A 14,606-nucleotide genomic window follows, 5' to 3' on the forward strand; every position below is an offset into this window, starting at 1 on the left:
GATGCAGCATGCTTAAAAAAACCCCGGTGGCTATTTTTACAGTCGGGATTTTTTAGTGTGGAAATCAGCATGCTTCATGGACGATTCTGACTCACAATCCACTGCGCACCGTAAGAGATGTCACATCGATGGAGCCTCCCAGTGAAAACAACCAGCAATGCGACATAGATAAGCAAGAGGCAAGTTTTGGGAGTGATGTTATGATGAAATATATAAGTAAAAAGAATGTCCCAATTGTATGCCTTTTACATTCTTACTACATACTTTCATAAGATGAGATAAGAAAAGATAATCCTTTATTAGTTCTACAGTGGGGATATTTTTGTATGACCAGCTGTAGAAGGTAGAATAGTAAAAGGAGTATGCGATTTGGGAAGCAGGGATTGCGATGAGTGTCACGTGGGCACCGAGGGGCTCTCTTATCAATGGACCCCTAATGAGGTCATTAAAAAGCTTTAAACTGGAAGTGGAGTCAGGCAAATACTAAGGCATGTGATGGAAAATTAATGGATTTATGGGCTTTCATATGCAAAAGCCCCAGGGGCAACGACAGACTCCATTTCATTTGTCTCCCCTATTGTTGAGCTAGGATATATCTATATTTGATATATATTTTCATCAGCTGCAACGAAACAGGCAGGTATAAGTGATTTTTTTTAACAATTTCAATCATCTACAGACAGCAGTGAAGTGCCACTGTCAGCTCAAGTCTAATGAAGATAATAAATGTCTGCCAATATTTAGCTCAACCCACATAAGTTAGAAGATATGAATGAAAGATGACATTGTATTTATACCTGTCCAGTACAGTCACAGGACTGATTAAAGGGGACATACTCCTCCTCTTTGCTGTACATGCCCAGTCCAGTCTTAGAAGGATTCCCCTCTCCATCGGCTTCAAATCGCATCTTAGCCGTGTTGTCAAACAGCTTAGACAGATGCTTCTGGACCTGAGCAAACAAACAAGACACAATTTACACTCAGCTCACGGTCCGACTTGTATTTTCTTTGCCGGCGTGCAGATAAATAATGTTTCATTACTGTTTTTCTGAATCGTTTATAGAAGGGGGCAGGACCTATGTTCAACAGCAGCCTGCTAACTTCCTCTTAGAGAGATTTAGTGGCAAGTTGTGCTTAACAGTGATTTATTTCCTTCGTGGTGGGAAATGCATAATACAATGTCCTGATGGTGGTGGAGCTTTGGAGCAGGCTGCAAAACTATGAGCAACATTGCCCCTTTGTGGACACTGCTGGTACTATAAGAGTCAACGGCGCCCAGCAAAAGCAGCTGAATGGTGCAATCAGAACTATGGTTCTAGAAAACGGTTAAAAAAAATAACTCAAAGAAAGTGCCGTGCATGGTGCAAAATGTGTTTTTTTTTCTCTGAATATTTGAACAGACTGAAGCATAAAATTCATTGCTACCCCTTAGGCAAAAATTAATAGAGCCACCTGGTGTGGGTTGGTCCCATTAGACAGGATATCCAGCAGATCAGCCGAGGAGATGAAGTAAAATCTCGGGAAGGCCAGACGCTTGGTGTCCAGGTATTCTGCCAGGGCTTTCTCACATAGAGACAGCCTGTAGAGAAATGCACAGTCAGTGAGTGTGTGTGTGTGTGTGTGTGTGTGTGTGTGTGTGTGTGTGTGTGTGTGTGTGTGTGTGTGTGTGTGTGTGGTGCTAGAGAGCCTCTGATAACAGACATTAGAAGTTAGAAACAGAGGAAACTCTCACCTGCTCTGGATGTCCTCCAGTTTAGCAAACAGGCCTGCTTTATTCGTGGCCTCCACTACGTTGGGCGTTTGATTCACATCGTTTGCCAGCTCTTTGAAATCGGCATCAATCCCGTCGAAGCGCCTGGAGTCCTGCAGAGGATTTCACAAGGGAGAACCGGCCAAGAGATTTAGGTTCAGCAAAGAGGGAGGAGAGACGAAGAGGTTTAATAGCAAACAGCTGGGTTTAAGATCAGCCCCGAACATCGCTGGAGCAATTAAAAAGTCCTGTAGTCTCAGCTCATTAACTAAGAGTAAGAGCCAATTGATGCATCCTTAATGAACTGTAATTGCTATAAGAGTCATGCCAGCTGGGTTCATATGGTAACAAAACAAAGGTGCAGGTTAAGGTGAGACACTGCAGGTGAATATGGTAAAAGAAGTAACTTGTGGATGGATATCATCATTGCAAGCTGACATAAAAAAATTCTTTATTGGATTACCATTTTTTCAGAAATCTGTGAATACATTTGTCAATATCTAACTAATTAAGCATTAATTTACTTACTTATATATATAAATGTTGGATAAAGCCTGAGGTAAAATATTTATTTAATTTGAACAACATTTTAGAGAAGAGATTACAGAAGAGATTTTGGATAAAGTATTTCTTCATTTTATAAATAAAAAAGTACGATGTATACATCTTAAAAATGCATGTTCTTCATGTATTTAAGAACAAAATGTATCATAAATCAGACAATTAAAACCTAATGAACAAATCCTTCAGTAATCATCCAACAGAATAGTGCTTTAGAAGTTGCGATTTTGGGTTCAGGGGATTGAAAAAAACTAATGTTGGGATAATGGCCGTTTAAGATGGTTGTATTGGAGAAATATACAGAAGCAAACAGACAAGGTTTAGTCAAATAAACACCTAAATATAAATTTTGGGCCTTTTATTTATGCTAGTATGAGAGAGGACATGTTTTGTAAGCAAAATAGCCAAACATCTCAAAATTGACCAGTGCTTGAAAAAACAATGATTTTTTGCCAGAAGTGTCTCGCCTTCAGGTCTGCATACATATGAGGGAACAACAGTGAGCAGCAGTGATTTATATTTAAGGAGCTAGCATTTGCGTGAGTATGTATTGAGTGTGTTACCTGAGGCAGCTGTGAGCGGATGTCCTCGGAGCCAATGAAGATGCTTTCCAGGTGGGTCCAGTTCCGCTGCACCTCCAACCAGATGGAGATGACTGAATCGGCCACAGACAGCCTGCGTTGCCATGAAGACACTTCATCCAAGAAGTGTGCGATGTGCTTGGAGGACATGAGGTTCTGCAGCTGCACCTGGTTGTCCTCCAGCGTCTCCATCAGCTCCTCGTCCGTACGCAGAAGAGGCACCCGGGTCCGCTGGTGAGGCTCGTACCGGAACTGCATACCTGTGACGGGATGGGTACAGTCATTAACATTGAATGGATGGCAGGATGAAAAACTTTCATGATCGGACCCGTGCAAAAAATTCAAATATTTTACTATATGTAATACCTATTAATGTTAAGATCTTGTATTTTGGTACAATAAGGGATGATGTGTTGCATAGAAAAAGACTGGTATTTCTGTAAATGACTGATAATAAAGTGTAAGAAAGCAATAACAAAGCATCCAAGCCTTAAACAGTTGAGGGACATTGTTGTAATGGAAGGGTTAACTTTTTAACTGTGATGACACACTGAAAGCCAGAATGCCACCACAGACTGAAGGACAGTCTGGTTACAATAGTGTCCCCTTCCTGTACCTGTCCATGTGGAGTTGAGCTCAGACAGGACTTTCTCCATTCCCATCTCTTTAACGGCCTTGTCCACAATCCCTCTCACCTCCCCCTCAAAGCTGTGCAGGTTCAGCTGCAGCAGGTCAGCCAGAGTGGTCTCCTGTTCATAGAAAAACCTCATTAGTACTTTACCCACAATTTGTATAAGCCACATTACATAATACTATAATATTAGTAAGATATTACGGTCGAGCACCGCCTGTAATTGCCCGTTTCAGATTAAAAAGGGCACACTCATTAATGTGGAGCAGTAGGAAGCGGCCATTATAATCAAAGTGCATAGCTACAGTGACAGAGGGCTCACTGCTGTTCCCGTTCAACCTGCGCCACCTGGAAGCAAGAAAATGAAGTGACACTTGTGCCACCTACAGGCAACGACCATTACTGTAGCTGTAACACTCACTGCCTGCAGGTGGCAGTGTCTGGGTGTTCTTCTTACCACCCACAGGGATAGAGAGATAGACCTGTCCATTATTTTAAAACTGGGACCTGGACCTAGCCTGGCTCCGCCCGCCCGCCTACTTCCGGCCAAATATAATTTTCCCTTCAGTAGTCAGTCTGGGTGTACAGCGCATTTCCCAGATTCTCCGGAGAATCTACAATCGTCCAATCAGCGAACAGAGCGAGTGGCTGAGAACGCTCCAGTTTCAGTTGAATGCTGCGTTCCTTTATGCTCGGAAGAAGGAGATTTCCGACTTGGTAGTTCCGAGTTCCGACCTGTCTGTGTTCCAGTGCATCTGCTCGCGAAAGTATGGACGCCTAAAACCTTTCTCGTCCAAATAACTAAACGTTAGGCTCTAACAAGTTACTGTTGCCAGGTACCGGTAGATTCATAGACTACAATATGTAGTGAAGTCGGAAATTTCCGAGTTCCCTGTCCAACCGGAACGCACCATCAAAAGCCGGCTCATGACACACGTGATGACCAAACGTGATGCTATTGGTTGGCTAATCCAGAGTGGCACTGGGCAGATCCAATAGTTTTAAACTTCGACAGACACCCGCCTCCAAGTGAGTGAACGTTTGCCAATTACAGCACTTTCAGACCTTCTGTACAAATGAAATGAAGTACGATGGTCTGGTTGGACCAGGCTAACCTGGACCCGTGAAGAACTGCAAAAATCCAGACTCGGACCCGACCAAGAACCATTATTATTTGGTATGCCAGACCCCCAAACCTGGCCGCGACACAGACCACACCTGCACTGATGTCACAGCTACTGTATAGCCGCGGGAAGTAGCACCTCGCAATAAAATGTATTTACGCAAACATAATTAAATGAAATAAAATGTATTAAACTGCATTCAAATGAATTCATGAGTCATGAAAAGAATGTTACCAAATTATTTGTACGCACTGCAGCGTCTATGATGCTGCCGCCTCTATATCGATCTCAAAAGTTATAGGTTTTAATCATAGGTGTAGGGCTGCCGAAGCCCACCAAAACAGGACTTTTTTCTCCAAATGAGGACAATCGGAAATTTCGGTTTAAATTCATATACACTTTTGTGAGCGGTTCAATATCCGATCGTCATTAAAGTGTGTGTCATGCAAGAAAAAAAAAACACACACAATGGTCAGTTATAATTTTGACATTCAGGATGGCTTGATTGATTCACAACGTCAACTTGTAACATGAAGGAAAACACTCATACTCAACACCTTGAAATTTGCAATAACTCAGGCATGCAAACTCAAAAGCTAAAAAAGGTAAAAGTTAACGATAATGTCTCAAACCTCCTCACTTTTTGTTGTGTTATTTTCATTCTTTAAAAGTCACCAGAATGCAGGAAAAAAGATCTGGACTCGAATCACCACCAGTAATGTTGAGTCCTAATAGACCTGACATTTCGAGGACAGAGACGCGTTTGGCATGTTTTGGTGTGGACCCACCATTACTATGAATGGACCAGAGAACTGGCTGATACAGGGGTCGGGCATACTCGAAGACCTCTATACGCTTGCACTATAAAGAAATTTCACAAAATTATACACTGGCAATTATTGCAATAATTACCCCCAAAAGGGAGGTGGATTAAGGGATTAAAAATCATCTTTAACAGTCTTTGCCTGAGGCAGCGGGATCTGTGGCTCTTGCTTTGATTTCCTGCAGGTGGCGCAGGTTGGTGGGTATAGAACTGGCCCGACAATGATGAAACAGCTCCCTACTGTGGAAATGATGCAAGCTGCGGAATGTTAATCAGCTAGTTTACGAGTGCATTATAAAGCTACTTCAATGAGGCCAATTTGGTCAATTTACACTTTGTAGAAAACTAAACAGCAGGAGCAGTACAAATGGTAAACAGCAGTCCAGTGAGGATGCAGATAGAGCTAGTGAAGAAAATAAGAACTTAAATAATAAACACATAATTAACACCACGGCTTGTATTAAATAAATTGCATAGATTGCAGCAAATGTACAGCTCAGGAATCAGCGAAAAGTAATGAACAGAACTATATATTTGATCTTATCTCTAGGATAAATCTTTAACCTGGTCCATGGTGAAGCGGACTCCAGTAGCAGCCATCAGCTGGTGCCAGTGTCGGGCTCGTATGGCTGGGTTTTGGAGCTCAGCCACGGCCCGGAGGGAGATGAGGAGGTTCTTCACCCTGCTGTCCAAACCTGTGAAGGCTTCCCACGCTCTGACCTATCGGAGACAAAAGGCCAGGAATCAGCACAAAGGCTTTTGACAGATATGTGGGAGCTTGAAGCTGCAGCCCAGGATTTCATTTTAGGTTATTCCAGTGAAGTTGGCATTTACACACATTCAGTTCTTCGTAGCATTTCTCAGCAGCACGTAACTCCCAGCAGCAGCTGAGAATGAAGACAGCTTTAGCTCTCCCTTTCCTTAAAAACTACATACTTTGAGCAAGGCAGTTAACTCTCATTTCGTCGTTCGCTAAGCCCTGACCCACTCCTTTACGGTTACCCTTAAAATGATAAATGGTTCAGATTTACTACTTAGAACTCTTTGCAATTCTTTTAAACAGTGGGTCAAGTAGATTCTGATTCCTAGCCAGAAACTACCAACTATAATGGCTGAAATGACAGCTATTGCTGACAGGATACTTCCAACTGTTCTTAGGGGTCTTAAATATGCAGGCTCAATTGCTACAAAGAAAATAAGCTAAAATGACTGAGACTCAGGCTAAAGATGCATGTTAGCACCCAGTTAATTACCCATTTAGAAGACATGGGAATAAAGAAACAGCATTGTTCATATTTTGCAATGTAGATATAATACGGAAGAATTTAACTTGTATTTCATTTAACACAACCCAGTTTAGCGGCTTAGCTTGCATACTTGTTCGTAAAATCAAACTGCATGTTCTCACTTTTAACCTTACAAGAGAAAATGATACTAGGATAAGAAGTAATGAGTGTTTTTCGAAAATAACAATTACTTATCACACGATGGACCATAATGGTTACTTCAGCAGATATCCAATTTTTCATAGAAACAATTTTGGAATTGTATGTACCTTAGACAACTGACCATGGTAACTTCATTGACTTTGATTTGCAACATAAAAATGTACGATTTTGAAAAAGTCCCAGAAGTAAAAACAAAACAAATGGTCTCTCAATATCCCCAATAAAACTGTGGGGTTGAAACTTTGAATTTTCAAGTATTTCAATGAGCGCCTTACAAAGGGACTATTTTGGGTAATGTTGGGGGTTGCTGGAGTGTAAAATTCAGGTGGTATTATGGCCTAGAGGAAATGTGGCCGACCAGTAACCATGAGGTCGCTAGTTATTCCCTGCACCGGACAGGAGGGTGTTAGTTGTAATACTAGTAGTGTCTGGTATTACGTCTACCATTGTGTCCTTGAGCAAGACATTTAACCCCAAAACTCCAGGGGCGCTGTACTACGGCTGACCCTGTGCTCTGACCCCCTCTGAAGTGTGGTAACTTGAGAGGGGATATGCGGAAAGACAAATTTCAATGTAACCATTGACTAATAAAGTAACTCAACTTTCCCTCACCTCTTTGTCCAGCCCCCGTATATCTTTAGAGAAGCGTTTGCACTGCAGCTCCATGTCCTCTACACTGATCTCCCTCCAGGGCGTGGTCCTCCATGATGCCATGCTGGACTCAAGCATGCTGACCATGTCCCACAGCTCCTTCAGCAGCACCACCTCACGCCTTCAGGAACCACGCAGAGTGGACAAAGTCAATTCAAACCAGCAGGAAATATGGAACTCCTTAGATACTGACCAGGTTTTTTATTGAGGCATGAATAAACCTTAATCATTAGCGACGCGTGCCCATTTTTACGGCTGTTAAACTAGCGTGTGTAAACAAGCAAATAGTCTCGTTGAAAGAGGAGGTGTCATTTTTGTCTGACAAAACCATACAAGAGAATGATAATGACATAAAAAGGGTTATTTTTGACTTGGATGGGACCAGAATTATTCCCGGGGAAAAAATGTGCTGACGTCTGATGTCATGATGCTTAGACAAAGTGAACGTCGCTGGCTTTTTCAGGATATGCTGATTGATTTGTACACTGTAATATTTTAGTGGCTGCAGCACATTTTAACATCTTATTTAGAATATTGTCTCGTATTATATATTGTCAATATTGTGACTGTGAATGTAAAAGAGCTAACACAAGAGACATTTGAATTTGGCTTTGTGGTATTTCTTCCTTTACCTGCATTGCCGGAGCTGTTTGTACTCAGAGACGGTGACCTCGAACAGACTGGCAGACTCCACCAGGGAGGCCATCACCGCCTCACGCTCCTGGATCTGCCGGTGGAACGCGTCCAACATCTGGTAGGGGCTCACGCAGTCCAACCTGGACCAATGAATGAGACCACAAAGGCACCAATCAAAACACACACACACACACACACACACACACACACACACACACTCACATTGCACAAGCCCAGTATAAATCAGGCTGCGTTCAGGCAAGTGAAGGGGCTGACTTGGCTGCTGCACGACCAGACCAGAGTCTGCACCATGACAATTAACAATGACTTCTATGACATTAATGGGGAAATAATCACCAGGTTATTAAGAGAGCAATTACACATATCCAATCCGACTATTAGACATAATGACGGAGCATCTCTACCTAAGAATTAATTATCGTCGTGTTAAGATTCAATTAGCCTTGTCGGATGCTTAGCCCCTCCAGATAACACTTGTTTAATATCAAGTGAGAAGGCAGAGGGGTGACATTCTTATCTTCTCTGAGGTGACGCTGACCTTTACCAAGGAAACTACACAGCAAATTATTTGCCAACATTGGAAAATCAAAATCCACGATTACACTTTATTTTAATCTTGTCCTATTTAGCATTCATATAACTGTTTGTAAATAAACAATTGATTCATTGCTTACAACACAATAATGTAGTTGTAAGCAAGGGTTTATTAATGTATGTAAACAACAGCTCCTCCTATGACACATTCATATGTGGTGTAAAAACACAATGGAGGATTGACATATGATATCACTGTTGTAATCAACTTCATCCAATGACCTTTTGAGCAACATAATAACAACAACTTATTTCAGGTAATTTATCTGAAATGTCTATTTCTGCAAAACAATATGTGTTTGCAGCGAATAGGTCTGATAATAAAAAATAAGTTAATTTATGTTTAGGAGACTCAAAATCGCTGAGGTAAAGTTACTGGGCTTTCACACATAAGCAAGTTCGACATCACAAAGTGCAAGGCTGTCATTCCCAATGAATAAAGAGAAAAGCTGCACAATGCTTCAACTAAACTGAACTTTTACACCAAATACACTGCCTTCCATGTAGTGTATGTATGCTAAAAGGAATTTGGTCATTGAGTTAATTTCGTGCATTTCGGAATTACCAGGGAATTGGAGAAAACAAGGATACAAGGTCAGAAAATTTTTACATTTCGTTATACAGTAGTTGCTGCTATCCAGGTAAGCTGGATTGTGAAAACACTGTTATGTATAGACATTTTAACCAAAACCACAATCTTTCCCAAACCTTAATCAAATTTCTCCTGTTCCCAAATGCACTCAGGCTCTACCTCTGGTGCCAAACTCTTCTGCTTTGTTCTACCCCCCATCCACCTTAACAACCTCCCCACAAGCTGCATCCAATATAAAGTAAATTAAGTCGCAGTTAGTTCACTGGGACATTGTTGCCAGGATATATAAAATAGGGATTGTATGTATTTGGAAAAACATATAGGGAGAATCTTAAGTAATTATAAGTAGACATTTTTCTGTCAAACGACCAAATGTTTATACACTGCATTTAAGTAAAGAGTTCCTAAGGCATCTCTTAGAGACGATATTTACTGTACCTGAAGGGCCCGTTGTTGCGAAAGTGCTCCCTGAAAGTGTGTTGCTTCACCTCGAATGAGGCACACCTCCGACGCAGGCTAGCAACCTCGATGGCCTGCAGCGGCGCCACCTGCTGTTTGACTAACAACGCCTGCTTACTCACATTGTTCCACTTCTCTGGCAACTCCTGAGGATAGATAGATAGATAAATATGCAGATAGATGGATGGATGGATGGATGGATGGATGAATAGATGGATAGATAGATAGATAGATAGATAGATAGATAGATAGATAGATAGATAGATAGATAGATAGATAGATAGATAGATAGATAGATAGATAGATAGATAGATAGATAGATAGATAGATAGATAGATAGATAGATAGATAGATAGATAGATAGATAGATAGATAGATAGATAGATAGATAGATAGATAGATATATATATAGAGAGAGAGATAGAGAGAGAGATAGAGAGATAGACAGAGAGAGGGAGAGGGAGATGAAGAGAAGGAGATAAGAAGTGAGGCAGGCAGAAGTGACACATGATGAATTGCCAGGAGGAAGAGCACAGAAGAGAGATGGGCGATTTGGAAGATACAAACTCAAAGTAAGAGAAATGGCTCTGTCTCAGCTCAAAGAGACACATGGAAGAATATGTGAAAATGTGTGCTTGTAAAAAGTGACTGATGGTCAGCCCGTACCTCTAACTGTTTGTAGACCACATCAGGCAGCTCCTGCTCATAGACTTTGAGCAGAGCGATGGTTTGTTGCAGAGGCTCAAACATGGCGTCTGTGGTGTTCTGTCTTTCTTTAACAGCCAGCAGTTGACCCATGAGCCCCACCAGGCCACCGTAGTCCCCCTCCTCCATCCGCCGGCTCAGGCCAAACTCAGCCACACTGATAAACTGCTCCAGTTCTGACAGACTGGGGATAGAAGGCAATGATCTCAATAGGGATACTCTTTAAATGGGCTTTTGTTGTGTTAAAACTGGCAAAAATCGAGATCAGTTATGCATCAAAGAGACATACTGGGTGTTGTTATTGGAAGGGTAAGATAGAGTGACCCCAGTTTCAGGGCAGGGTATAACATTGTACTTCACCTGTAAATGACATGGTCGATGAGGTGCTGTTTGAACATGAAGCTCCACTTTTTGATGATGTTGAGCAAAGCACTCTTCATGCTACGGCCATCCACTCTCATCCACCCGTTGAACACATGCACCGGCTCCAGGCCCTGCACCTCCTCAAAGATCTTCTCATACCTACAGTATGCCCACAAACACATTTCAGTCAGGTATGTACAAGCAAAACTTAACAATAAAGCTTATTTTAACTGTTTAGCCTAATCTTAAAGCTGTAGTATGTAACATTTTCAATTTTGAAAAAAAGTTGTTTTTGATGTATTATTTTTCACTGCCATTTTGTCCACAATAACCATTCCACTTAAATTTGACTGTGACTACACTAAACTTCTTCTCTTGGTACTATTCACTCAGGAAGTAATAGTATTCTTCATAACGAAAGTCCAATAAATAAATCCGTAACCTTCAGAGGCAAAGACAGTAAAAATTACCACGTACAGAAATTTTAAAAAGACACCCAACTTTCGACTGACACTCCACTTGACCAATAATACCCACCCTTCCACCTGCTGTCTGAAGTTCTCCAGTGTAGGTGGACTCTCGGAGACAACGCTATCGTCAGCGTAAAGCTCCCTCTTGCGGCTTCTTACAACGTGGCCGTACAGAAGGAACTGACGCATGAACTGCTTCCTGTCGTCCACATACAGGTAGCTGTAGCGCTCCAGAGAGTTGCCAAACTCGCAGCACGATGCCATGACGCCCTGCACACGCTCCATCAGCAGATGGCGCATGTCGGACAGGTCAGCCATGTCCTCCATGTCAGCCTTGAGGAGGAAAAGTTGAAAGATTGTGATTGAAAATAGCAAAAATTATTTGGAGTTAAATGGATTTTGGGGCTTGTAAGAGCCTGAAATGTAACAACGGGCAAAAATTTAAAAATGTAATGACCAGTTGATAATGTTACAAAATGGCTGAGCCCAAAACGTAATAGCTTTTTTCCCATAATGTCACAAGTTATTCAATTTTGGGTCAGTTATTGCATTGTGGAGCGAGCAAAATAGCGAGCAGGGTTTTATTACATATTTGATTTGATCTTGGGTCGTTGTTACCTTTCGAGCTCTTACAAGGCTGCGTCAAACAGTCAGTACCTGGTAGTGTGGGAAAGAGCTGTGGTGGGCGAGGCGAGGCACCAGGGAGGAGATTCTGAACACGTCATTGATGAGACTCTCCACCAGCTCAAAGAAACTGTCTCCTGAGCCAAACTCCAGAGATGGAGTGAACACCATGTCAGGAACCTTCAGATCCAGCTGGGCCTCAAAAAGAGGGGCTACAGCCGCTCTCTGGTCTGCACACAATGGAAAGAATTGGAGACTTACAGTATTATCTCATTTTGACTGATAGAGTAGATCATATGGATTTTTCAAAAACAATATTATTCAAGACTTCATTTTCAATGTATTAAAAACACGCTGAAAACGTGATGAAACTTCATAACTAAGATTAGCTTTTCATGTATCACCACCATGGGGTCAAAGAACGTGTTATCAAATTATTTCATTAATAACCATTATGAAAATACCTGAAAAATTACATCCCCATCAGCCACATGGTCCTTTGTGTTAAGTGTTAATTAGAAAATTCTAGCATGCTAACACGCTAAAATGCCATTTTGAATTTGGCATTACACCTGCTAAACATTGGCACGTTAATACTGTTATTGTATAAGTTCATAACCAACTCAACAGATAAACAAAATTAATACATTTGAAAAAAATTAATAAAAATTGTTATCAAAAAACTGAAATGGTTAGGAAAGAACTGAGGGTTCATTAGTCAGCCTGTAAATGGATGTGCTTATCATAACTGCCTAAGGTCAGTGACCTTCCTAATAATAAAAGAGGAGCGTAAGAGAGAAAAAGATGGAGCAAAAGAATAAGATAGAATAGAATAAGGAGGAGGAGAAGAAGAACTGGACAAAGAAGCAGTCTGGCAACAATCCACCAAAATCTTGAACCTCATCCAACTCCATCTAAACTGCAAAACTCCTGCCACCAATTTCATGTCCACAGCTAATACAGCCGGACACTCAATTGACATCAAACCCCCTGGATGGATGTGTTGCTAAGGAGCTGTCCAAGTCGGTGCCGGCTGAGGATGCTGTTTTTGTTTCACTGTCGAATCGGTATAACAGAAATAACTGAACCTTTGGGATACTGCGGGTCTTATAGGTTTTTTTTGTCTGTAGCGCTTGTTCATGGAGGTCTTACCAGTGTTATCCAGGAAGAACTTGAGAGAGCACTCAATGCTGTTGAAGAATCCATCTATGATCATGTCATCGATGTACTCCACGTAGGCCTTCCAAGCCTCAGAGGTCTGCTCAGCTCTGAGCAGCTCCAGATTCATCTAAGACATGGCAAAGTGTGACATTCATGATGAATCAACTCTAACACATTTGAAATTGACTAGAAACATTTCAAAGCATGATAAAATGTGAATGAATGTTAAAGCTTTAGTGCAGAACTTAAGTGCGAAGAATTCTGAGAATTTATAAAAACACTGTCGGCAATCTGCACAAGGGAAAGCCTTCGGTGATTGCGCATTGATTTGATAACTTCTGCTGTACATCCAGGTGTTTTCTTGGTAGGACACCAGTTTGTAAACGCTGCCATACTGAGAAATACAGAGATAGTTTTTTGGAGCTGATGGCTTTGGCGATGGCTTGAATGTTACAGGTATTCATTTATATGAAAAGGTTACACACTATAGCTTTAAGGCCAATTTGTCACACAACCATAGGGAAACTTTTGTATAACCACCTTGAGCAGGAAGTGGATCTTCTCTCCAGAGGAACGAATCAGACTGTAAAACCTGTCCAGCCTCTCGGCCCTGTCTTCCAGGCTGAGCGGCGTGTCTTTTTTGCCCTCCTTCCTATGGAACATGGGGCAGGCCCAGGACCGCATGCTGCTCTGGATCTCCTCTACGTTGTCCTTGGACCTCTGGAGCCGGCTCTCCAGGTCACAGACCGAGTCTCGCACCTCCTGGACGTATTGCCACACGCCTAAAGGGGGATGGATGGTAGAGATGGGGGAGTCAGAGGTCAAAAGGATCGAAAATAAATAGAAAACTAGAACTACCGTCTGGCGTTCTATGCCTCAGCGACGCATACACTTGCCGAACAGTGGATCTACAGTGTTGGTAGGCAATGCTTTAAGGCGAGACACGGCAGGCAAAAACATCGTTTTTTTGAGCACTGGTCAATTTTGAGATTTGTGTCTATTTAGCTTCCATAACATGTCTTCTTTCATACTAGTATGGATAAAAGGTCAGAAATATACGTTTTATGTGTTTATTTTACTAAACTTTGACTGCTTGCGTCTGTATTTTGCTCCTAAGTTCGTCAAAAGTGAGCATTCTAACGTAACATACAGCACCGCGACCGCTGTATGAATCATAATAACCATGGTACTGTTGGAAAGCTCTGAATCTCAAGAACAACGTTATCGGGTCCAAATATGGTCATTTCCTTTGTATCAGTAACCAATCGTGAAAGTGTGAGGAGGGATTCAATGCTAGGAACGCAACCTCATTGGCTAATGCACATTTCTGACGATGTGATTCGCTAAAAGGCATCACGTGATGAAAATCACAAAATAAAATCGGAAAAACGTCGAAAATATGCCAAACCAAC

The 14,606-nt window shown here is 41.7% G+C and overlaps 1 protein-coding gene across 1 annotated transcript in view; it reads right to left on the reverse strand.

Moving 5' to 3' along the window:
* dnah9 (dynein, axonemal, heavy chain 9) overlaps positions 1 to 14,606 on the reverse strand; it is a gene marked incomplete at both ends in the record, with an annotated part of 157,544 nt that overhangs the window by 124,204 nt on the left and 18,734 nt on the right. The window contains 15 exon segments of the mRNA XM_080048562.1: positions 798 to 950; positions 1,453 to 1,579; positions 1,733 to 1,863; positions 2,875 to 3,152; positions 3,509 to 3,641; positions 6,035 to 6,190; positions 7,531 to 7,690; positions 8,202 to 8,345; positions 9,851 to 10,017; positions 10,538 to 10,760; positions 10,937 to 11,098; positions 11,477 to 11,742; positions 12,067 to 12,263; positions 13,186 to 13,321; positions 13,735 to 13,976. Of these exon segments, the coding sequence (XP_079904688.1) occupies positions 798 to 950; positions 1,453 to 1,579; positions 1,733 to 1,863; positions 2,875 to 3,152; positions 3,509 to 3,641; positions 6,035 to 6,190; positions 7,531 to 7,690; positions 8,202 to 8,345; positions 9,851 to 10,017; positions 10,538 to 10,760; positions 10,937 to 11,098; positions 11,477 to 11,742; positions 12,067 to 12,263; positions 13,186 to 13,321; positions 13,735 to 13,976 (2,675 nt within the window).

This window comes from Ammodytes marinus (assembly GCF_949987685.1).
Source record: "Ammodytes marinus genome assembly, chromosome: 20".
Lineage (NCBI taxonomy): Eukaryota > Metazoa > Chordata > Actinopteri > Uranoscopiformes > Ammodytidae > Ammodytes > Ammodytes marinus.